At 46.6% G+C, this 26775-nt stretch overlaps 1 protein-coding gene across 1 annotated transcript in view; it reads left to right on the top strand.

Moving 5' to 3' along the window:
- The window catches only part of DCAF12 (DDB1 and CUL4 associated factor 12), a 304177-nt gene extending 288514 nt beyond the window's left edge, over window positions 1-15663 (top strand). The window contains exon 9 of the mRNA XM_085628764.1: window positions 14697-15663. Coding sequence (XP_085484890.1) covers window positions 14697-14855 — 159 coding nt within the window. The 3' untranslated portion in view covers window positions 14856-15663. The remainder of the gene's footprint in view (window positions 1-14696) is intronic.
- Window positions 15664-26775: the final 11112 nt, after the last annotated feature.

The raw sequence follows: 26775 nt of genomic DNA on the forward strand, positions 1-26775 counted from the left end.
CCCAATAAATCCCAGGACGCAGCTTAAGATCTATGGTGACAGTTCCAAGAATATTCAGAGCAAGAATGGGGGCACGCTCCTTCAAGTACCTAGCAGCAAAAATCTTGGAACACAATGCCAATTGCCCTAAGAACTGAACCAAGCAAAAGTATATTTCGTATACAGCTGAAGACCTGGCTGTTTACAAAAACGGAATAAAATGTAGCTCGGCAGGTCTTGTGGCAGCATTTTCCATTGGTTATGTCTCAGTGCCGGGACACACCGGACGGTGTAACCATGCGCTCTACAAATAAATAAATAAAGAGCACCCTCCTCCTCACCACCTCCAGCGAAACCTTCCCCTCTGCCGAACACCTGCACTTCCAGATCCAGACCACCCCCAAAGCCACACTCCAAGGTACCCTCATCTACAGACCCACCCCCCCCAGCCCCCGAATACCCTTCGCCACCACCATCACCGACTTCATCGCACCCCACGCCATCGCCTTAACAAAAATACATACTCATTGGAGACCTGAACCTACACCTAGACAACCCCTGCGACCCCCAACTCCACTATCCTTCGTGACAACCTCGCCAGCATTGGACTTAAACACCTCGTCAAACCCACCGACCCACAGAGCGGGACACACCCTCGACCCCATCTTCGCGTCCGGAACCAGCGTCCAATTTAGCCACACAACGCATCCGCCATGAACCGATTACCACAGCGTACAGTTCGCCATCTACAAACCCAAGGCACCCAAACCAGCCCCATGCCCACCTCGAAGGAACTGGAGCAAGGTTACTGACGAGCAACTTAACTCCACCCTCACCCGAGACAACCACAGCTCGGCAAACGACGCAGCCAGAGTACTCCACACCTGGATCTCCAACTGCGCTTACGAGCTCACCCCGCTACGCAACCCTGACAGACCAATGCTCCAGGAAAGCCACCTGGTTCACTACCACTCTCTAAGAAGCCAGATGCACCTGCAGACGCCTGGAGAAACACCAAGACAACCGAAAACCACACCATCTACAAGGACGCCATGACGGACTACCACAACTAGATCAGAGCCACCAAGAGGAATTTCATCCACAACAAAATCCTGGCCAACTTCAAGGAACTTTTCAGTGTCATTCAGGAATTCACCAACCCACGCAGCGAAGCCACAGACATCACCCCAACCCAAGACCTCTGTGACAAGCTTGGAACCTATTTCCACCTCAAGATCAACAAGCATTGGCATAGCCAATAGGTCTCACCTTTGGGACCTTATAAATATTTAGTTATGCAACACAATATCATTGGTACAACAACATCAACTGTTGCGTGGCTAAACACTTATATGGTCCAAAAGGCGAGACCTATTGGCTATGCCAATGCTTGTTATCAGAAATGACATAGAGATGCAAAAGGACAGAAAAGGGGACAAGGAAAAGATTACAAACAGTGGGAAAGGGAGAGAGAAGAAATGAAAAGGACCCTTCGAAATTTGGACGAACAGGAAGGTTAAGGTGTTCAGGTGAAGAGGCATCAGATGGCGTCATGGCCAAACATTCTTTGATATTCAGCGGCGCAAGTTTCCAAAAAAAAAAAGGTTGACCCCCCTGCACGTATTTTATTTCGTTGTTTTTTACAAATTAAGGGGCAAATTTACAAGCCCCTTTCGCCACTCTTGCGTCTTTTCCCATGTTTAAAATGACGCAAAAGTGGCGCAAGGGCCTTGTGAATAAGCCCCTAAGTCTGCATGGGAAAAAGAAAATGTCAGATAGGCTGCTGTGCCTACTACTCTGTTAGAATCGCTAGGTATATGTGAGAGTTGGTGCTGTGAAACCCAGGAGCTTGGCGCTCAGTGCAGGCCGCGTAGACGGGCCGGATCCTCCAGGCCCCCGTGCGGTGCGGCTTGGCAGGAATGTGGCCCTGGAACTGAAGAAGACATTTCAGGGCGGCCCCTCCACCTCTCCCGCTCACACCTGGCTGTGCCCCTGGTGGCTCGTGGCGGTAAGAATAGATGCTCTTGCGCAGTCTAACCGGCTCCTCCAAGGCGTCGTTCCGCCCCGCTGCCTCCTTTAGATGGAAAAAAAAATGTTTTTTTTGCTTTCTTGAAAATATGAAAATGTCCCCTGACTCCTGAAGGCAAACAAAGCAGGCATCTGAAGCAGATTGTGGTGCCGCAGGCCGCATCAGGGCGGTGTACTTTGGTAGGACGGGCAGGGAAAGAGGGGAGGTAGTAAGTTTGTTGATATATTGTGTTGTAATTGCATTTTTAAAATGCTTGCGTTTTACTTGGACCGCTGTATTGCTCAATTGCCGTAGGGGCTGGTCAGAGTCAGTCACATGTCCGCTTCAGATGCACTGGACAGCACCAGGGTCTCAGGGATGGACTCAAAGGTGAAAGTTGTGAGACCCTGTGTTATAGCTTTAAAGCCTGCATAAGAAGGGAGTGAGGATTCCAGACCAAACACGGAGTGTCGAGGTTTCGGACTTTTTTTTGGCAATATTGATCCAAATATATTGGAGCGCTTTATATGAGCATCAGTTACATCACACAAGCTCGCATTCATGTTTTTTTGAGGCGCGGAGATATTAAGTGATTTCCCCAGAATCACAGAATACTGAGCCATGCTGGGACTTGAATGTGGTTCACTAGTTACAATGTCGGAAGCTCTGGCCGTACAGCCACACTAATGTGGTAAGGACAACAGAGGTGTGAGACTGCGGTCTTGTAACACTTGCAAATGCTGCCATTAATCAAGCCGGATGGCTCTGTCTGGCTTCGAGCCCAGTGGCGCCGGTTGTCTGTGGTCTCACGAAACTCTTCCGCGCAGTAAGGGAGGTGGAGGAGCGGGGTGAGAGAGGGGGAGGAAAGCCGGCCATGCGAGGAAAGGAATGCTAGAAACCAGGATAGCAGCTGTGCGCGTGCACGACATCGCGAACACAAGCTGGAGGCCTGAAAAAAGCCACTAGGTTAGCACTTCCAAAACCCGCTTACTACAACTCTCGCCAGAGCAGCGCTATAAGCGCTGGCTCAGGCAAGACCTAAAAACCTCTACGACAACTTCATCGACCATCCACCAGGCGCCACAGACTGCCCCTCGGAAACACCAGCCAGCCCACCATCTCCAACTGAACACCGATCACCGGCGAAAACACTGCCTCAACCATGGAAAGCATCCACTCGGAGGTGGGTGGGGGCCGCCGACCCCTGCCCCCCTCACATCTACCACAAAGCCGCGGCCGCCATCGCACCAGAACTACAACGCACCATCAATACCACCTTCAAAACAGGCACCTTCCCATACGACTGGAAGCGCGCAGAAGTCAGACCCCTGCTCAAGAAGCCCACAGCTGACCCCACCGACCTCAACTATCGGCCCATCTCGCACCTCCCCTTCGCAGCCAAAGTTGCAGAGAAAACAGTTAACAGGAAACTGATACGATTCATTGAGGAGAACGTCATCCTCGACCCATCCCTATCCAGATTCCGAAGCAACCACAGCACAGAGACCGCCCTACTCGCCGCCACAGACGACATCCGCACCCTCCTGGACCAAGGCCACTCCGCAGCCCTAATCCTACTCAACCAGTCAGCGGCCTTCAACACAGTCTCCCACTCCACACTAGTCGCCAGACTACACGACGCAGGCATACAAGGAGCAGCCCTGGACTGGATCCGATCATTCATCACTGGAAGAAGCCAAAGGATCAGATTCCCACCCTCCCTCTCCGACCCCACAAAAATCACCTGCGGAGTCCCACAGGGTTCATCACTGAGTCCCGCCCTCTTCAACATCTACATGGCCCCCTCTGGCAGCCATCGTCTGACAACACAGCCTTAATATCGTATCCTACGCCGACGACACCCAGCTCATCCTCTTCCCTCACCAAAGACCCCAGCACTGCCAAACTCAACTTCCAGAAAGGAATGCAAGACGTCGCAGTCTGAATGACAACAGCTGCCTGAAGCTCAATGCAGAGAAGACCGAAGTCCTCGTCCTTGGTACCACCCCTTCTGCATGGGACAGCACCTGGTGGCCGACCGCCCTCGGAAGCCCACCTACCCCCTCAGACCACGCCAAGAACCTCTGCATCGTACTAGACTCATAACCGGAACCGACAGGTCAATGCCGTCACCTCCAGCTGCTTCAACACCCTCCACATCCTGCGCAAGACCTTCAAGTGGATCCCCCCTGAGTGAAGTAAGACGGTCACCCACGCACTCTTCACCAGCAGATTGTACTATGGAAATGCATTCTACGCTGGCATCAACAAGTCCCTACTCCGCAACCTCCAGACAATACAGAACACCGCCGCCAGACTCGTCCTCGGCATCCCCGGACACAAACACATTCTAACACCTACAAAGTCTCCACTGGCTCCCTGTGGAGAAAAGAGTCCCTTTCAAAATCCTCACTCAATCCTCAACTTCCACGTACCCAAAAGAAACCTGCGATCTTCCAACCTCGCACTGGCCGAATCCCCGCACATCCACAGAGCTAGAGCAGGCAGAAGATCCTTCTCTCACATTGCAGCCAAGACCTGGAACGAGTTACCGGCAGACATCATACACGCCCCCTCCCTGAACATCTTCAGGAAGACCCTCAAGACCTGTCTCTTCTGCTAAACAGATCTGCGGACCCTCACCCCCTCCCAGCGCCTTGAGACCCTCACGGGTGAGTAGCGCTCTTACAGTTCCCTGATTGATTGATTGATGAGTACTTTGTCTGTGTTGAGTTGTAGGTAGCAGCTTTTCATCCATTTGGCGACAGCTTCCATTCCTTCTTGAAAGTTGTTTGGCTGCGTTGGGTTTGTTGGATAGGGAGAGGATGAGTTGGGTGTCGTCTGTGTATGAACCAATGTTGAGTCTGTGGGTGCTGACGATGGGGGCGAGTGGAGCCATGTAGATGGTGAAGAGCGTGGGGCTGAGGGAGGACCCCTGGGGGACTCCGCAGGTGGTTGGTGTAGGGTCCGAGAGGAAAGGAGGGAGTCTGACCCACTTCGTTCTGCCGGAGATAAGAGTGGATTCAGTCGACATGGAGCGATCATTTTTTTAATCCCTTTTGAGGTACAACCCCCTCACGCTTGGGGGCCTATTACAAACAATAGACCGCAATGCGTACAGGCCATAGCACAAACTCACTCCTGAAGCCTTTAGTAAAGTCTTTCACCCTCCGTTACCAAACGAAAACCATGAGGTCTCTGAATTGTTGAATTCTTTTAACACTGCCTTTATGGCGGCCCTGGACGAAACCGTCCCCTCCAACTACCACGGTCCTGCTCATCATAGACCGTTAGCCCCTTGGTTTACGCCAGAACTAAAACAAGAAAAAATTTAATGCAAGACCTTAGACTGTGTCGAAAAAGGAAAGAGCCTCTAGGTAGGGAAAAATATAAACAAGCGTTTTCCCGATACCATCAAAATAATAAATCAGCTAGGCGATCTTTTATTATTTATCAAATTGAACGAGCCGACAACTCCTCCAAAGTCCTTTTCAGGATAGTTCAGGATTTCATCTCTCCACAAGCATGTAGCCAATCTCCCGTGGAATTCCATGACCTCTGTAATTCTCTGGCTAATTTCTTCCAGAATAAAATTACTCTAATTTACTCAAATTCCCTACTACACCTTTGCAAAACATAGCGACTACCAGTTCTAACAGAGAGCTGAAAAAAGCACCCACAGGTACACTAGACAGGTTCCAGCCCTTTACTGTAGAGAAAATCCACAGCTCTCTCGCTGCAGCGAAGTCAGGGTCCCCTAGAGATCTCTGTCCACCAAAATAATCTCTTCTGGCTACCTGCTGCGTCCCAATGATCCAAAAGATCTTTAATTGCTCAATAAAAACCAGCAATATTCTGACAGAATAGAAGGCAGCATGTGTTCGGCCTAAATAAAAAAAAAAAAAGCAACGCTAGATCAACAATCTCTTGGAAATTATCACCCTATATCTCTGATACCTCTTCTGGGCAAACAGCTTGAAGGCCTTATAAACAAACAGTTGGATCCTATCTTGAGTCCAACTACATTCTTGATCCATCACAATCTGGCTTTCGCCCAGGATACAGTACTGAGACGGCGCTTCTGGCCGTAAGCGACTCTCTAAGACTCGGGGTAGATGCAGTTATACTGATATTATTAGATCTCTCTTCAGCCTTTGATACCATCTCTCATTCAAGGCTCATGGAAAGGCTGCAGGAAATCGGTGTTCAGGACCTGGCACAAAAGTGGCTTCAGCATTTCCTAACAGACAGCAAACCGTCATCCAGGGCTCGTACTCTTCCTGTAAAATCATGCTTGAGCCCCACCTTGTTTAATATCTATATGGCCCCGTTAGTTAGACTGCTTAGCTCTTTGGCTTTCAGATTATATCATATGCTGATGATACCCAGCTTATGTTTACTCTAGGCCAAGACCTGACAATAGCAAAAAACGGTTTGCATCAGGAATGCTAGCAATCTCTAACTGGATGACTGAACTTTCTCCAGTTAAATCCAGAGAAGACAGCGATCATGCTGCTGGGAAAAGCCCCCTCCACCTGGCTGAACGAATGGTGGCCACACCAACTGGGTGCTATTCCGCTACCCAAACTAACTGTATAGAATTTGGGGATAAAACTAGATGAAGCGCTTACAATTAAACATCAGATTGCAGCAACCACAAGCGCTTGCTATTACAATCTGCGCCTACTGCGCAAAATCTTCCCCTTCCTCCCCATAACAGTTCGTAGAACACTGGTCCAGGCCATGGTGATAAGTAGACTGGATTATGGAAATGCTCTCCTAGCTGAAGCTAGTAAATCACTGCTCTCCAAACTCCAGGTGGTCCAAAACACGGCGGCCAGGCTTATTCTGAACCACCCTGCTGGAACTCCCTCAGCTACCCCTGCTGAAGGAACTGCACTGGCTCCCAAGGGTTTGGGGAAAGGAAAAAGTATTCATGGCCAGGAGCAAAAGCAGGGGGCACAGCGGGGAAATGCCAACGACCCAGGGGTAGCAAGGCCCCCTATGAGTAACCTTATTGGAGAGAGGGCTAGGCAGAAGAGTGTGTCACAGGAGGGACCCCACGAGACAGGGGATTACCCTCCCGTGCATCAATCTCCCCCCAGCCTCATCCCCCTATGTAGTCATGCTAGCTGGAGTTCCGGAATTAAAAAAAGGGTCCATGGAATCCTATTTTGATTTAAGGAACAAATGCCTACACTGGTTAGTTAATCACAAACAGCTTCCCTATAGAGACATAAACGAAATTCTCATGATTCGCAGGGTGGGCTGGGTAGGATGGAGACCGAAAGATATCACTGGCGACTGTGTTGTGATAAACTTCAGGAATATGGCGATTGTAGATTCCCTCCTAGATCGACGTTTCTATAGGATTGGGGGGGTCCATTAGCTCATTGCCTATAGCCTACTTTTACCCCCAGGCCAGATTCCGCAAAAGCCTAGAGGACACATTCATATGTGGAGGGAAAGGCAACTGAAAAACCAATTATCCCCATTGGTGCAGGCACAATCGTCTCCACTGTATTTTAATATCCCAGTTACCAATATGTTCAATCCTCTTGAGGCAGCGGATTGACTCTGGAAGGTAGAATCCCAAATTGAAGATATAACGCATTATAGAGCGCCCACTGCCCAGCGAAGGGGGATTGATCAGAGAGACTCTCTGATACAGCCTGTGGCTATGGCTCAGGTCAACAACATAGGAAAACCTAGTTCACCTGAGGGCAAACGGATACCAGACACTGCGGGCACACGGAATAATGATACACCGTACAAGGATACGCAAATAGCTAATTCACCACTCTGGGAAGTAGTCTTTCCACCAGTAGCCAAAAGCACCCATACCCTGAAATCCGGCTTAAGTTGTCCTGTCTCATAGGAGTGCACTTCAGTCAGTAATGTCATTAAACTCCCCGCGCAGGCAAGGTTAGTGCTCCCTTAAAGTGTAAAAAGACTTTCCTGGAACATAGCGGGACTAGCATCCATAATGGATAGTCCGGACTGGGGACTTTTTGTCGAACACCACGAGATCTGCATGTTCCAAGAAACATGGGCTAGGGACGAACCAAATAGATCGGGTTATGCGGTTTTCAGCATCCCAGCTACCCATGCAGGGAGAGGTAGAGCCTCATCTTCAAGTTGGCGAGAGCCCGGAGATGTGCTTCACCTCGCCTCCCCCACCTGAGGGGTGGGGTTGGCAGGCTGGCACATCCCCTGTCCTTATTTGGGGTTTCCGGCCAAGCTTCCCGCCAGAGTGGGGGGTTGAGTGGCCTGGGGAAACTCACAGAGGCGGCATGCCTTCGAAGCTTCCCCCTGCCCATCCTGGGGGAGGAGATTTAGCACCTCGCTCAGGATGTGCATTGTTGCAGGCCCAGGAGAGCAGAGGCTCTCCTACCCAGGGGTCCAGCAACATGTCTGCTGTGTGGCAGCCTAGGCAGCCTCCCAGACCAGATGTGGATTGTAGGTTAGGTTTCAGGGGGCATCTCTAAGATGCTCTCAGGGGTGCTTGGTACATTAAACCCAAACTGATGCCAGTGTGGGATTTAATGTGCTGAGAAGTTTGATACCTAACTTCTCAGCCTTTAGTGTTGCCATTATGGTGCTGTGGAGTTCGTGTTTGACGAGCTCTCAGCACCATGTACTCTTACATGGCAGCACTGCACTTACAGTGCCCAGGAATGGACCTGGGTACTGTAGGGGCACAGGGCGCATGCTCCTGTGCCCACACCACTGGCTTAGGGCACCCAGCTAGAGGGGTGGCTTATGTATGCCAGGGCAGTGTAGGTGGTGGGCATGGCACACAGGGATGTGGGCCATGTCGACTTTGTTTTGTCTTGTACCTAGACACTCAGCTTGCAAGAGCAGTGTGTGTGTGTTAGGGTACAGGGCCTCTAAGGGTGGCACAATGAGTGCTGCAGCCCTTAGAGGCCTTCCCTGGTCACAGGGCCCTGGGTACCATTTACCAGGGGCTGACATGTGGCCAGGGTTTGCCAATTTGGGTTTTGGCTGTTAGGCAGTTTTTAGGGAAGGAACACAGGCCCTGGGCACCTGATTGGCAGGAGCCCAGGGCACAACAAGGAAAAGTGCATCAGCTGTTAGGCAAAAAAAGGGGGGGTTGCTGGCAACAGAAACCCACTTTCTTACACCTGGCGATCCAAGAAAGCGTTGACATGAACACCTCGTCTTACCACCCGGTTTCAACGTATGCAGCTTTTCCAGGCCCTACAAACCTTTAGGCATCTCTGCACTATCGAAGTATCCAAAATACAGTTTGTTTCCTGTACAGAGGATTTCGTTCACTGGGGAATCAATACTTGTAGGGACAGTTTTGATCCTAATATTCATCAAAATAGGAACAGAAACTTTCAGTGTTTGTTTCCGTCTTCCAGCCCTTCCTCAAATGAAGAAAGGAGCATCCATTCATAGCAGTTAGCTGTTCCACAAACGCAACTCTGTCCGTTCCCTTCCTGTTCAGATCAGGAATTTTCGGCAACAACTTTGTGACACCTACAAACACTATTTTCAACTTCTTCTTTCATTACATATCAAGACGAAACTTTTTATAACGCTATGCCAATCTGTTCCAATGGCACAGGAGGACATCACAGCAGCATTCTTTACTGACACCTGGCTAAGCTCACAGCAGATAAGATAGTCTTAAAACCTGCCGCTATGGTCTAAGCCGCTAACTAAAGCCTTGCCTTCAAATTAAACCTAGCATGGCGAAGCAAGAGCAAAAATTAAGGAAGGGGACCAGAAACGGTCCACATGGCCTCTTGCGGCAGGTTAAAAGGCTACCAAAATTTAGGGTCACTTTCTTTTATTTTTTTTAATAATGCGATCCATGGCTGGGAAGGACGTCGGGCTAAGCCCAACCTTTACAAAGGCAAGATGTGGTGAAGATTCGAGGCACTTACCCGGCCTACCGTCAGACCGCCAACTTCACCAATTCATGTTCTACCGCCAACCCAGCCACATAGTTTCCCTGGCTTTAGGGCATGTTGGCAATTCAAAAGGGTGTCTTCTGCGGTTCTACGCATTACAGCGTTAGAACGTTCAAGGCGCAGGTTTTTTTTTTATACAGTTTACCACTAGCTGACATTCCCATTTTCTCCATAAAGCTCTCAAGTTCCCAGCGTTCTAATATTGCATTTGACAACACTGTAGGGGGCTGCAATTATCATTAAATGATGTCTAGTCGAGTTATTGACAGAAGTGAGGGGACAGAGAATGTAACAAATGTGACAGACGAGGCAGAACGGCTATAATGATATCTCAACGTTCTGGTCAATGATGTAGCAATGCTCTAAATTAAACAGGGGAATGCCACAATAATGACATTCGCTAGAATGTTGGAGCAGGTGGCTTATTCCAACCATTATTTGATCGTTGCAACTTCACTCTTCCAAATAAATATTGCAAAATTACAATAGTCTAAGACATTAAGCCCTTGATACACTAACGGGTGTGCTGGCGCTCGTGGGGAGCTGCACGGTTTTGCGATGCCATGAAGGGCTTTTGTGATGAAAAGTAAACAGACGCAATCTTTTGCGCTTACGCAAATTTGTGCCACGGGAGTGCCTGCACAAAAACTTAGCAAATGCCCAATAAGGCGTCCTTCATCCGCACCAGTCTAAGATCCACTGGCGCCGTATAAGTTTTTGGACACGCAACTTATAATACAAATATATATATATACACATGGGAAAAGATAAATGCGAAAAAGGTTTCGTGTTGCATGTTTCTTAATATGTAAAGAGTATATCTATCTTAAATACTCCCCTACGTAAGCAGGTGAGATAGCTCTCTTTCCAGACCTTTTAAGGGACAACTCTGGGACACCAGAGTCCACTGAACCATTGCGGATTCCATCATTACCGCACCCTGAGGACCATTACATATTTTTCCTCGACAAACTTTCATCCAGGGCAACAGACAGAAAACAATGCACATCTTCTGTGCTAAGCTTTGAGCCCCGGCCCTTATTGTTTTACAAATTAAGCAATGTATCCCGCAGTATTTGGCAATAGTTGAAATTGCTAAAAGAAGATGAACGCTGCAGGCTACAGCAAAAAGATTCCATTCCACAACTTTTTGTGTATATGTAATCTTGGGTAGGCTCTCAAAATGTACCCACCCAATGAACAGTGCTCGAGTTAAGAATCTTTAGTAAAATCTTATGATGACACCACCGTTGGAGTCTTGTGCTTTTGTAAACCTGAAGTGCACTTGCCTGTGTAACCAATTCATGTCATGGCAGGTGTATCCAAATTGCAAATCTGCCTTAAGACCCTTAACGTGGCACTGTATGTGTGGAAATGCACCATCTTCTCAGATTTTTAAGCAAAAGTTTGGAGTGATATTTGGCGCTGCACACACACACATGGTCTGGTAACTGGCGCACATAGCCATGGCTGCAGCGCACAGAGACCCTACACTGCCGCACACAGAGGAAAAAAATTAAATGGAACATTGACTGTAACAGATACAGGCGACCACCACTAGGGGAGACACTGCTGTACAGTCTATGCACAAAGTGTGAATTCTGCAGCTCATATGTCTCGAACGGAAAATGGTACTTACCAGTATGCATCTGTTCTTGGCATGTAGAGCTGCAGAGATTCACATGCCCACCCACCTCCCTGGAACCTGTATCTGTTCCAGTGTTATCTTACTTAGATACATTCACATGGATATCTTTTCTGTATTTACAAACTCCATCATTTCCCATCATGACGAAAAACAATCTGAGGATGGAGTCGATGCTCATGCGCACTATCGTTCAAGGGAGGAGTCCCCTATCTCGTGGCTACAAGACTTCTTCCAAGACAACAACAAGGTGCAAGCATCCGAGCCCAACACCAGATGGCGATCTATGCACAAAGTGTGAATCTCTGCAGCTCCACATGCCAAGAACAGATGTATACTGGTAAGTAGCATTTTCCTACCCTTACTTGGCTCCATGATGCTTATGTTATCGACCTAAGAGTCGTGAAAGGCTAGATCGGCACAGCCCGCTTTTGAAACTAGCGACGCCAGGTTTACACAAATCACGGGCTGTCCCCAAACACTGTGGGCCCACCTGCTGCCTGTGCCCCATTCTGTTTAACTTGGTGGGAGTTCCCACGACCATCCTCCCGGCCGGCACCTCCATTACATATTTGTTATCCTTGTTTGTGCTGTGCCACTGCCGAAAACTGCCCTCCCTCTGCCCTCATCACCCCACTGGATACATCTTCTGTGTGCTTCCTCCTCTCCTTTCTTTACTTATGGCCAGTTCTGACCTTCTGGTCCCTTCAAACTTCCGTGAATTGTGACCCTTCCCCTCTGTTTACTCCTTTATTCTTTCCATTGTCCGGTGTTACTACTCGCCCTGCCCCACCGTTTGTCTTTGCCCCCCCCCCCCCCCCCCCCCCCCCCCCACCGGGGTCAGTTCCCATTCAATGCGCTGACCTCACCCATTCAGCCCCAGTGCCCCAATTTTTTACATTGTCCCCTGGCACACCTCCAGCCCCATGTGCCCCCACCCCTTGCCATGGTCTGCTCCCTGTGCCCGCCTCATCAATGTGCGTGCTTCTGCCCACCGAGCCCCGCGTTGCTTACCCTAGTCTCTGCCAGTGAGCTGCACACAGACGCCGTGCCGAGGGGGATGTGAGGGCCTCCAGGAAGGAGTCTTAATGAGGGGTCTGGGCGGCAGTGGGCAGAGCTGAGGGAACCTGCCTCAGAGGGAGGAAGAGCGGGGCCATGAGAAAGGGGGGTGGGCTGAAGTGGAGTTGGGAGGAGGACCAATCAGCCCTGTGATTGCAGCTGTCCCCGGCTGGCGTCCCCACAGCCCCCGGACAGCCACAGGCCAGTGACTGCGGTCTCTGCTGTAAGTGTCGGTGGGGGCCGCAGGGAGGCAGGGAAGTGGAGTTCAAATGGAGGGGGTCTTGGGAACAGGCAGTGCACTGAACTGTGCCTAATCCCAGATTACAAGATACCACGAGGCGCTCGATACAGTGTGTGCAAAAAACCGCACGGAGAGCCGTGGATGGATTTGGGGAAGAGGGCTCGCATTGAGGGGGTCGGGGAAAGGGTTGCAGTGAGGGACTGAAGGTACAAGAGGCTTTATAACACCAAGGGAAGTGAGACCCTTACCAGCTTGAGGCTTGTAACGACGTATGGTGTGGCTGGTCGCGTATGTGCTAACTGCACCAGAGTCCCTTTATTTAAAAAAAATAAAATCCGTTTTAGCCCAAAATGACAGCTATATTCGTGGACTACGAACAATATCCTTACATTAAAAAAAAAAAAGCTGTTGCCATTAGGCGAACAGCCGCTTGTTTATATTTGCGTTGCACTTTCATTTTAAGTGTAAGCACAATGCAAAAATTAACACGCTGCTGTTTTTCCCAATGCCGAGTGAAATAAAATAGTGTGCACCCACAACAGAAAGCCACCGTGTAATTTCTGCAAGTACACGATCCAATCCGGATTGGCGGAGCTAAAAGGAGACCGAGCGGTAACAAAAAAAGCCTGAGTCTTAATCAGAAGGCAGCGTTTAATATAACTGACGACGCAAGCCAATAATAAAGATGGGCGGGGCTTCCAGTTCACTTCTGAAATCTACTCTATCACAATATGTCTCGCAGAGCGAGCGAGCAGCGCATGCGCGCTGCAACGCTAGGCGAGACCTAAAAAATAGCTAAGCAAGGCCAGTGCTGAGTTCCTGAAGCCGATCATCTCGAGCCGGTTGGTAAGTGAGTGGTCGAGTGTGTTGAAGGCGGCAGATGGATCTAATAAAATAAACACCTCCTTCCCACCCTTGTTAACCGCCATTCCTATTTCCTCAGTGGCTGCCAAAAAGGCTGACTCCGTTCAGTGATTAACACAGAAAGTTGCTTTGATCCAGCTGCAGTCACTCTTTTATGCAGGGTAAACATGCTTCGCATCTGCTATTAGTGGAAGACATTTTCATTCAGGTTCATAAAGACAAAGTAGTTTTAGGCATACATCCACAATTCCTCCCAAAGGTTGTATTCCCTTTTCACCTCAATAAAACCATTGAAATTGTGGCTTTCTTTACAAATTCTTCAAGCATGTCAGAAAAAGTGATGCATTCACAAGATGAGGTCTAATTTACTACATAGTCTGACCCAGACCTGTACATCCAGCAAAACAGTTATTTGTCTCCTTTACACCAACACAACAGGGGAAACCTATTTCTAAACGGGACACAGCCAGATGGTTTGCGTGAAGCATTTAGTTTTCTGAAGCACATGCAAAAGGTCCACTTTCTACCATGCCCTAAGAGCATTCAACAGAGATAAAGGAGCCACCATTCCGAGCCAATGCTAAATGACTGGATAGTGCACAACATGTGACCTACAACACAAAAAGCTATAAACTGTTGGTTACAGGTAAGTAACATTTCCCATTATTTGAGTTCAGTGGTGATTTACCGGAGTGTTACACTCTGACTTTCAGCAGGCTATGTTTTTTTCCAAGGGAAATTTGTAAAGGAGAAAATATATTTTGATGTCTTGCACAAAGATTGGTTGTTTATTTGGTAAACGTATCCATGTTGCGCAAACATTCTGTGTGCACTATCAAGAATTATTTATAGGGTAATATCTTTATGATATGCTATTACAAAACATGTGTTTAATAAAATATACAAATGAAAAAGTGTGCATATTACCCCATATAGACTTTGTTTTCTTTCTAACAGAATCATGATGAAACATGGAGAAATTACTTCTCGGACATTGCTTACTTTCCCAATGCTGTTTACACCCACTGCTACGACTCATCTGGAATGCAGTTGTTTGTAGCAGGAGGTCCTCTTCCTTCTGGCCTGCACGGAAACTACGCTGGCCTGTGGAGCTAACGCTCGTTCACTTCAGAAATGCAAATTAAATATTATTTCTGCCTTCATTTTTATCATCCGTGAAGTATCTTTTTTTATAAAAGATGTGACCACTTTTAAAACAATTTTGCTTTAACATCTAATCTTATTTGAAGGAGAACACCTCTACCTTTTTCTAAAAATGCATTCCGGGTTTACTCTCCCACGTTTCATCCCTGAATTGCATCATCCACTGGTGCATTTTGCCCTTATATGGTACTCACTGTTGCATGAACTTGCTTTTTTAGATACATTAAAACCATGTGGATAAAATGTCATTTAAAAGGATCTTTTGTGCAGTTTTTAAACTGTTGTCAAGCCAGCAGCTAATTTATTTAAAAATCATATGCCAGGGAATGAAAGACACTTGTATTTTAAGAAAAAAGTATACGTTTCCCATCACATTTTTTAATTTTTTGGAGGTTTCAGTTCTATTTCCATGCTTTTCCCCCCACCCTCTCATCCTTGCCTTTTCTTGCAAAACAGGCATACATAACCAGACCCTGCTATAAAGTAGGGGTTATTAATTATTGAGCGGCCATTTCCAGATTTTCTGTGAAAGTCTTGGGGCTAATGTGTGTAAAAGGAACTTTTGTCTATATAAAAATTACACATTTGAGTGACCCGAAGTGGTGACTGATTGTCATTAAACTAGTCGAAAAATGTGTTATTTCTTTATCTGCAAAGTCCTTATTTGGGGACTACTTTTATCTTATTTTTTAAAAGTGCAAGTCTGTCAACACTGTATATTGAAGAGAGAAAAAAATCAATAAAATGAAATGGAAACTCATTCTTGTGTGGGACTGAATTTACTACATGCACTGTTATACATATTAATGGCAGGATCACTTATCACTTATGTTCTTTAAACTGAATACTACTCCACCCCATTGACTGACACATTGTCTATGATTCAAAGCTAAATCTAAACTCTTTTCCTTAGAGGATACAGGGTCCTTCTTCTATAATCCCATCTAATGTCTAGTAAAGCAATGCTTTGTATGTTCAAAGGCTGACAGTCTGTGGTGAGGAGCTCTAAGACCCACCACACCATAGTAATAATTCATCACTTCACCAAAGCCGACAGCAGGAAAAATAAAACTGTTGCTGTTGAGCACCTCATCTCAGGACTAATACTTAGTTTCTCAGAGTCATCACGGTATTCATCAGTGAACCGGCAAGCACCGAAGAAAAGTGGAAGAACTTTATTTTGTTAAAATAAAAAGTTGTGCATCTACAATCCAGTAGGTACTGCTGCCCTAACGTTTTCCCTCTCTAAACGGTCGTCTTTTACTAGATCATGTGCATCATTACTTGTGTTACTTATCAGTTGTCCTTTATGCACCCTAAAAGGTTCAGCCTCATCAGGTCATCATAATGGCTCAATAACTAATAAATTATGTACAAGGAAAACAAGTTCTACATGTTTTTTTCCATAATGGTATACCTTGTAGGATCATATCTTTTGTGTTTAACAGTCAAATTTGATGTGTTAATTTTTACATGATTCAGTACCCATGATTATGAAAACATAGTTGTATTAAGGATGTAAGCCTTACGTCAGCATCTAATTCCATAGATGAATTGCCCAGGACACCGGAGAACGCTGTGGGGGACTGCAAGCCCCAGCCTGCCTTGCTGCTGGAGGGGGTGGCTACTGCGGGCTCGTGCTGAAAAGGCGCCGAACTTTTCCGCGGCGCGGGACACGCACAACTTGCCCAGGACACCGGAGAACGCTGTGGGGGACTGCAAGCCCCAGCCTGCCTTGCTGCTGGAGGGAGTGGCTAATGCGGGCTCGCGCTGAAAAGGCGCCCATCTTTTCCGCGGCGCGGGCCGCGCCCGGGCCAGGGGCGGGCCTGTCCTTGCCCGTCTTAGCCAGGAAGAGCCAGGGCAGGGCCACCCCACTGATATTTTGTTTGTTTGAGCGTCACGGATTGTCCTGACCTGACTGTGCTGTTACCATTTTGCTGATAAAGGTACTGTTCTTATTACTGCCAAGTATTCCTCTTCCCGGTTTTATAATGGGTAAGAGGAAAGTTATGGAGGGCACAGGGGGAGGGGATGGGGGGGGAGAATGCTGCAAACGTTGCTCAGGGGGTGAGGAAATCAAAGAAAGCTAAGAAATGTAAGAAAATGCCTAGTGACCACCTTATGGATCGAATTGAATCACTAGTTGAGGAATGTGAGGGGATTCTAGCGGTAGACCTCCCCCCCCACCCCCCACCCCCCCCAAACACAGAAGTCAACAAACAACCTCCGCCAATTCGTATACCTAAGATGTTCTGTAAAGTGCCAAGCACGGACCCAACAGTTGGAAGCAGTTCTATTACTTTTGGTCCACTCAGACCAGTGCCGTCTACCATTCCGCCCGACCATTCATCTTCTCCCCCTTTGATACGGACGGAATGGAGCCATCTAGAGCCTCCTGTTATAGCCTGTACTAATCGTTTTGCTGCTCTGGCTGAGGAACCATCATCCGCAACTGGCGATCTAGCTGTCCAGGTCCCCTGGAGGTACATTCTCCTCCCCAAACACATCAAGAAACTGACCCCAGCACAAGTGATTGAAATTTGCTGGCAATTGTAAACTTACTTGTAGCCCAGGTGAGAGACCTTAAATCTTTAGTCTTAGATCTAACGGCTACAGTCAGGACATTATCGTCGCAATACATAGCTCATACACCCCGAGTTGATCCCCCCCCCCCAACCCGTTCCACCAAAAAACAATGCCATCTCTATAGCTAAAACCACCTTAGCACACTCTAGCACTGTACCCATTGTCCCCCCTCATTTAGTGGTAGGGCAAATAGCGAAACCCATGCCGCCCAAACCGAGAAGGCAAGCTGGTACCGCACTGAACACTAGTTACAGTGACCTCTATTGCAGTTTCCAATCTCATTTGGCTCGCACCCTCTTGGCTCTGCCCCCATGTGCAAGAGCCAGACAGTGTACATGGTTGATGTTTCCAAATATCCGGGTTACGAATCCCAGGATTCTCTCAAGAATAAAGTTACTCACTGGATTTGTTCTGTCCGAGGGTGCCGGTCGTTGATAAGAGAAGATATTGCCAAGGTCACAAGGCACTCTTCCGAAAATCTCCGACTGGATACATTAGAAATTGTTTTGACCTCGCTCCAGTTGGCCGAGGATTTACTCGCTTTAGAACATAGGACTTCTGCTCCTGACCCATCTGAAATTCAATTCAGACCCACCCCACTCGCTACAAGCAATAACACGAGAACTAATTTATTGAGGGGATCACAATTGGACGAAAACGACTGACTACCCTCAGTTGAGCAAAGCCCTCCCGGGTCTAGTATGGTCCAGGAGTGTGCCATTGTGACTAGCAATCCTAATGTGACTACTAATCGGCCTTCCCCTGTAAACCAGGGGGCAGCATTGGTCATCCAACTGCACCAGACTGCTAGTAGTAAGCCTCATCTCATGCATGTGGCTCCAAGTATTGTCGAACAATGCCCTAGTGAAAGTATTCCAAATCTCAAACTTATTTCTTGGAATATATCTGGACTTTCAAAGAATATAGGATTGCCCGACTGTAACAAACTTATCGATAATTATACTATATGCATCTTTCAAGAGACTTGGAGCATGATTCCCCTCTATAAAGTTGGTTTTACCTCCCACTTTATCCCTGCAGTGCTATCGGCTTCAGGAAAGGGACGGCCCTCTGGTGGCCTGCTCATCTGGATTAGTATTACACTTGATTGCATGATAAAAACATCAGTGCAATTATCCAGACCTCTTAAAATTGACCCTTAAGGATAATAAAGAAGGGAGGACTCTAGAAATTTTTAACATCTATGTGCGTGGCACAAGAGGTGGCGCACAGTCTCCAATAATTAGTTGCCTGTAAGCAGAACTTTCCCGTTGCCACCCCGAATCTGACATCCTAGTGGTGGGTGATTTTAACTGTTCATTCGAACCCCTTGCCACTGAGGATATGTTGGGCACGGAAGAGGACGATGCAAAGCAAGGATTCCCCCCGCTGAGTCTACCTCCAATAAAAAAGTGGACTCAGCTAGCCATCCAATTAAATTCTCTATCACTGGAGTATGGTCTCAGGGCCACTAATGGAAGATCATCTTCCGATCTCTTGGGAGCCCACACATATAATAGGGTGGGTTTTTCCTCACGTATCGACTATATCCTGTTAAATCGGAAACTTTGGAGACATTTAATTGATATGGAGGTCGTATCTACAACCGATAGCGACCATAACTTGCTGTCCTTGACATTAAAACACCCATGGCTCCCCATTTCTGAAAACACGATTAGGGAGGCCGATATGATCTCGAGGGATGTTATTACCTCCAATTGTGGTAGGCGCCTCAAATGGCAAAAGGTAGCATTGGACGAGGGGAAACTGTTTGTTATAAAGAACACTCTAACAGAGGCCTTGAGAGACTTACAAGAGACCACTATAGGTTCCATTGGTATGCAGAAGGTTCCTGGTATTTATAGTGGTTTGTCCAGTACTTTGGGATCTTTGTTCCACGTAACCACAGGTAGCAAACCATGTACCCGTAGTAATTGCGTTACTAATCCATGGTATACGAGGACTTGCAGACAGAAAAAATCTGCCTTAATTATGGCTGTTAAAGCCAAGTCCCCTGGTAGGATTAGAATTGCTAGAAAGGAATACAATACGTCGGTCCTTTTAGCTAAGAGGGAGTGGGAAGAACAGCACTGGCAAGCATTAAGAGAAGCCAGTATAGGGAAGGATGCCAGTCTCTTCTGGAACTTGGTCAGGAGAAAGGGCCGCCCTGATACCGAATTAATAACGAACAACATCACGAGTTAGACATGGCACGATCACTTCCTGAATCTATATTCTGGCCCACAGGAATCTGTCCTGGTCGGCTTACCCGATCCTTGGACTCTTGGCCAGGAACTAAATACAGAACCCTTTCCAGAGCAGGAAGTTGAAGCCGCTATCCAGCGCATAGTCCCGGCCAAGGCAGCTGGACCTGATGGCTTACCAGGGGATCTCTTTAGAGCAGACCCAGCGAAATGGGCAAAATGTATTGCCTATCTAATTAATGCTATCGTCCAAGGATGTCCTATCCCAGATTCCTGGAAGGGAGCAGAAGTTGTGCCTATTTTTAAAAAGGGGGCCAGGGAAGACCCGGCCAACTACCGTCCGATAAGCCTGATCGACTCAACCCAGAAAGTAGTTGGCCGGGTATTGCTAGAAAGGATTCTTGCATGGGCTGAGGAAAACAGGATCCTTTCAGACTACCAAGCTGGCTTTAGGACGGGCACAGGAACAGTAGAACAGGCGTTTAGGCTATTACTTCTGTACTGGAAGGTGGTTAAACTTGGCAAGGGCAGTCTTTATTTCGCATTTATCGACCTAAAAGACTGCCTTTGACCTGGTCCCTCGAGAGCGCTTGTGGCAGGTTCTGTTAGACCAAGGGATGCCTAGGTACATTCTTGACACACTAATTCGCCTGCACAAGGATAACTATGCCCAAATAAGGTGGGGCTCTCAAGGGCAAACAACCACGGATTCCGGTGAACAGGGTAGTTCGCCCGGGCTGTGTGCTAGCCCCCACCCTTTTTTCTTTGTACGTCAATGGGGTGGTCGAGCATTTGCGTCAAACGCCATCAGATGCCTCAGCCCTGGCAGGGGGAAAAATCCCTACTCTCCTGTTCGCGGACGACACCCTCCTTATCTCAAAAACTTCAAAGGACGTGCAGACTCTTTTAAATAGTTTCGACAAGTTTTGCAGCATTAGAGGGCTGACCATAAACATCCAGAAAACAAAGCTCCTCGTCTTAAATCCACCCAAAACACTTAGGAATTCTCTCTCTCTCTCTCTCTCTCTCTCTCAATAGTGTACTATTGGAGAGGGTTGCCACATTCGACTATCTGGGAATTCGTTTCTCTGATTCTATGCTTTGGAGATCACACGTGCAGAAAATGCTCCTGTGCCATAAAAGGGTGGTGGGGGCCATTCTGAAAGAGCAACGTTCTTCATTAACCAAACCAATCGCCCCCGCACTAACAATCTACAAGGCTAGAGCAGTAAGCTCGTCACTCTATGGCGCTGAACTGTGGGGCCTATCTAGCACAGACCAGATCTCTAGATCAGAGAAAAAATTCCTGAAGGACCTATTGATGCTCCCTCAGAGGACACCCACTAAGCCCCTTTTATATGATCTTGGTTGCCACTCGATTGGGGACACAGCAAGACTACGTCCTCTCTTGCTGTGGGCCCGCTTGTGGTTGACGCCAGAATTAGCTAATTACGCAGCAGGGCTTAGAGAGGTAATGGATATGGATGGGTGGCACAAGATTCACTGGTTAAAAGGGGTGAAAAAACTTTTATACAATATTGGGTTTGAGGAGGCTTGGATCAATAGATACTCACCACCGAAGATAGAGATTAAGAAAGCCTACTGGAGGTGGGTTGCCATGAATGACTTCCTCAACGCTAAGGTCGGTAAACTTACTGAGGAATTCATGCTGCACAAACACACATTGCACTTTGAACCCTACCTGGATCTAATACAAAATCCTTACGACCGATCTTTGTATTTCAAATTTAGGGTAGGTATCCTTCCCTTGCGAGAATACAATGGGCATTGGAAGCCACCCCATCAAACTCCCTTTTTATGCCCTAGCTGCGAGGCGGCAATAGAAACACTTCCGCACTTTGTTTGCCTGCCCCGCCTACAAATTACCTAGAAGGCGTTGGCTGAAACCTCTCTGTAGGGAGCTGGGTACTCGTGACTTCCAAGTAGCACTACGTATTTTAAGATCTGACCCAAGGAACTTGCATGTTTGTGCTACAGCTAAATTTCTTAGATGGGCGTGGAATATTAGAGCGAGAAATTTGAATACCAGTTCCCAAAAAATATAATGCTCAAATGCTTTACCTATTTTCTGGCCCAGGCATACTTCCCTCTCCAGGCATAAACCATACATGGATGTTAAAGTTTAAATGACTCTTTTTAATTGTTTTCTTAACAAAGACTTCTTTCTATGTAAATGCTTTTAAAACTTGTACTTTGGAAATGTCTTACATGTTTTTATGGGACTGTATCGCTTATTGCTTTTAAGATATTTTATGTATCGAAATAAAGCTTATTGACTGACTGACTGACTATACTCCACATCAGATTGATTTTCATTGTATTATAAAGAATGTGGGGAAAAAACTCATAGCAAAATTCACTCATGCTTAAGCTATCCTTTTTTAGGTTTGAACCTATAATAACTGATAAAACACTACGAAATGGATTCATCCGTCAGCATTGTAATTATATAAACACTGATCAACAACCACAAACTTAAAATATCATTAAAAGAAAGGAGAATAAAACGGTATACATCAGTCGTGGTTGTCCACAGAAATGGAACAGGGTATGGGGGAACTGGAATAAGTTCAGGGGGTACATATGTGCACCACCAAGAGTGATGGAAGACGTGGGCGTAGATGGAGATGACAATGACCTTGAGGGGGGGGGGGGGATGAATCACGGGGAGGTCAGTAAATTCTAAGTTGGGAGTTTTGATTTTGAGTCACTGTTAAAGGAATGACATATGTGATAATGTACTAAATGTATATGATGGCGATATATCGTTTGCTTTTGGTTCTAAGCTTTATAAAAAAAGATTTTAAAAAAAAGAAAGGAGAATGAGAGAAAATCCGTCACTTTTATTTTTTCCCGAAAGAAGGAACACAATGCAGCTTTGTCATTCAAGGTGATAGCAAGAAAAAACTTTCTAAGATAATTCTGCTTCAGTTTTAGATGTCACTAAATTGTTTATTTTTGTTTCTTCCAATTTTGTGTGCTTCAATTAAAGATGCAGCATTCAGGAGCATGTTTTAGGTCCAATCTAAATATTTTATACACTGTAGGGAATCTGGGAACATAATCTCTGCTATGTTTAATTCTTTCACTGATTGGTGAAATGGCTGACTGCTCATAAGAAACTTTGCTATAATATACTATCAAATTTAGCCACAGGCACAGAATGGGTGAAAGCTTTGATACATCAGCCCTCTTTTCAAACAATACCGTTTTAATGGCAGGTCAACTGCCAAACACCCTAGGCTAAACACATTCAATGCAAGGCGTAGGGACGGGTACCTGTGAAAACAGTGCTATCACGATGCTTATGGGATAGTGGTGAAAACATGACATAACACTTACCACATACCTATAAAATCTGTAGCTGCTAGGTATTACATTGGTTTTTTTTATATATATTTTTATTTTGCATTCTTTTATAGTAACCACTTGGAATAATAAACAGTCGTATGGAGGACAAGTACATGATATGCAGAGATTCAGAAAGTATTAAATCCATACATGCAAGGTGGCACCTGGGAGGTAAAACATTTAATTACATACAAGCTTATTTCCAACACCATTTTTTAGCTGCACGCTATTTTTATGTGCAAGCCACTCGACCTCGGGGTGTGTCGTGGCTTGTATGTGTTAATGGATCGTTGAAGAGGCCCATAACATCAGGAAAATCAAGCACCTAGTAATTGATACACCAGCCTCGTATCTTGCGGAATTTCGGGGGCAGCCCCTACTGGTATTTGTTTACCTTAACTGAATTTGAGATACCATTGGTGGAGGTATTTGGTAAAGTGGCCTTGGGTATCTCTTCGGGATCACCTTTGGACCCCTTGCCACATAAAGTGTGGAAGGAGCTGGGAGCATAATTGTTCCCTACTCTCTGACAGATCTGTAATCAATCTCTTCTTAGTGGAGTAGTACGGACGGGATGGAAACAGGCTTTGGTGACCCCCCTTTAAAAAAAGGCAACATTGGATCCAAATTGCCCTAAAAATTATAGGCCGATCTCCCTGCTACCGTATCCTGCAAAAATTGTAGAACGCTTGGCCAGTAGAGCGCTCTCTAAATACTTGGAAACCAATGGAATCCTAGAGGATGTGCAATTTGGGTTCTGTCCAGCTCATGGTACAGAGACCGCTCTAGTGACTGTGATGGACGAGCTTCGTATGCGTGCAGACAGAGGTCAAACGGTGGTACTAATCCTCCTTGACCTGTCTGCCACATTCGATATGGTCAATCACACCACTCTTCTGGAGAGACTTAAAGAGGTAGGAATAGCAGGTACGGCTTTGAGCTGGTTTCAATCTTTCCTTTCAAATAAGAGACGGGCAGTTGCTCTTCCCCCCCCTATCAGTTGGATTTTATTGATATCTTGCATGGGGTTCCTCAGGGCTCTGCGGTTAGTCCAATCCTATTTATTATTTATATGAAATCTTTAATTGCGGTCATAAGGTCATATAATATTAATATTGTAAATTATGCGGACGACACTCAACTTATTCTCTCCTTAGAGAACAGTCTACATCTCCTGATGTGTTTCATGACTGTCTTCGAGATATTGCTCAGTGGCTGAGGGAGAATTCGCTAGAATTTAATTCAGAGAAAACGGAGATTCTCTACTGCCCAGTGGGGAAGGACCCCTCTGTGCTCCCCCCAAATTTCTGGCCATTAGCAACAACAAGCCCTCTGTTGCCTGCTGAGAAGGTTCAAAACTTGGGTGTCATGTTTAATAATAAGCTGACGCCTGAATCACAGGTTAATAACACCATGGGGAGCTGTTTCGCTATTATTAGAGTCCTTCGCAAAATTCTCCCGCTAGTACATGCTCGAGCATTGATAGTACAATGTACCATCATAAGCAGATTGGATTACTGTAATGCCTTACTGCTGGAATCCCCTATATATCTATTGGAAAGGCTCCAGAGGATCCAAGCTATAGCAGCTAAACTAGCCTTGGGGAAAAGTAAGACGTTCCTCTACTTCTTTGGCTCTGCCAGAGCTGCACTGGCTCCCAATACTTCAGAGAGTCCAGTTTAAATCCCTCTGTATAGTTTTTAAGGCCCTACATGGGCTTGGACCGAAGCTGTTGACGAGGAAATTTGCTTGGTATGTTCCGGAGAGAAGCCTTCGCTCCTCTTCAGCGAGACTGGTGAAGGTGACAAGATTTAAAAAAATAAAATCAGGAGGTAGGGCCTTCAGTACCTCGGCTGCTCGATTATGGAACAGGCATCCACTGGAGCGGAGACAAAAGGAGGACCTCCTCCCATTTAGGAAGAGACTAAAAACTTGGCTCTTTCAGAGTGCGTAACCTGGTTACTCATACGTTTCCCGGAACACTAGTCTGATTGTACACTGATATGTCAGCGCCAGGATGCCTGCTAGGTGATAGAGCGCTTTATAAATGTTATAAATAAATAAAATAATTTTCGGCGGCTGTATAACGGTCCATCGCTTTCTTCCATTCCTGAATAGTTGGAACCTTAGCTGCTCCCCCACCTCCTCCCCACATCTCGACATCTTGCATGGCAACCACTAATCCTAGGGAGCTGAAAGGAAGTTAGGGCCTTGGATTATCGGTCGTTCGGGATACCTAATATGACATGTGCGGTCTCTGTTGGAAGTGCAACCCCCAGAACTTTAACAAGTTCCTCCAAAATCTCAGTCCAATACCCTCAGATGAGGGGCATCCCCTCAGTGTATGCATGAAGTCCTCTCTAGCATTTTGGCATTGTAGCTATGTCAGAGAATCATCTTTGCCCATCTTGTGGAGTCTATCCCTATCATAGTATGCCCTGTGTAGGATTTTGTACTGGATTAGGAGCAACCAGGACTTAATAGCAAATTCTCTAGGATGCATAAGCGCAGCCTCCCAGTCAATATTTTCTAGTTCTCCTACATTGCATACACAGCACTCCCTTAGGGTGCCCTGATTATCAGGCATGTTGTTCAGTGTTCTGTAAGTGAGATATAGCCCCTTAAGTAAGTAACAATCTCCCCTCCAATGATGCATAATCCAGTATATCTGTACCCGTCAGGCCCCCTACCAGCCACGCGTGTCTTAGTTGCGCATATTTAAAAAACTGAGACTTATGTAGGTTGGATTCCTTACAAAGGGTTGCCAGGGATTTAAGCTCCTCTCTTTCCAGAATGTCTCCAATAGTGGAGATTCCAATCCCCAAACCCTTGTAATTTGCCAATCTCTCACCAACCATGTACCCTTCCACAGTGGTGTCTCCTTAATGATCTTACGCGCACATCCAATAACTCTTGTTTCCCTTTGCCACACCCAAGTTCACCTGGGTTGCCACGGGTAGGCTTCAGAATCTTTTACCACCATAGAGAAAGTTTATGTGAGTGTGGAGGGCTAAAGTACCCCTCTCTAGTCTGTATTTAGGGTGGTCTTGTGGTGTATTCACACAGTAATTAATGGGGATCAGTTGCATCACCCAGTAATAGGCCTTAATATCATGGAGGGCTATCCCACCATTATAAGAGTTTCGTTGTAAGGTGGGATGCCCACCTTGCCACAGGAGAGATTGCACTTCTCCATTAATATTAGTGAAAGTTCACCCTGGGAGTGGGAAATATGTTCTGAATGGCATATAATAATTATGGTAGTGTGATCATTTTAGAGAGGGCTGCAGGCCCTGGTAACGATAGGGGCAGTTCTTTCCACCATTCCGCATCCCTCTGGAAATAGGATACTACCCTCAGAAGGGTGTGACGAGGGCATATTTCTTGATGGGGTGCCATGAATATTCCAAGGTATTTAAAACCCTCAGGGGTCACCTTCAGATTTCCAGGAAGGGAGGGCTAATCCTGTGCCAGGCCCGTACAATAAATAGTGGACTTGTACCAGTTAATTTTTTATCCAGAATGCCTTCCATAATACTCTAATATATGGAACAAGGTGGGAATGGTGGTTGGGGTTCGGTAATGTATAGAAGAATGTCATCTGCTTAGAGGGAAGTCTTCTCATCTATGCCGTCAGTATCCATGGACTGGAAGCCTTGGGTGTCAGGGTGTATTTGAATTTGGCAAGCCAGGGATTCCACTTTAAGGGA

This window comes from Triturus cristatus, chromosome 2_1 (assembly GCF_964204655.1).
Source record: "Triturus cristatus chromosome 2_1, aTriCri1.1, whole genome shotgun sequence".
In the NCBI taxonomy this organism is placed as follows: Eukaryota; Metazoa; Chordata; class Amphibia; order Caudata; family Salamandridae; genus Triturus; species Triturus cristatus.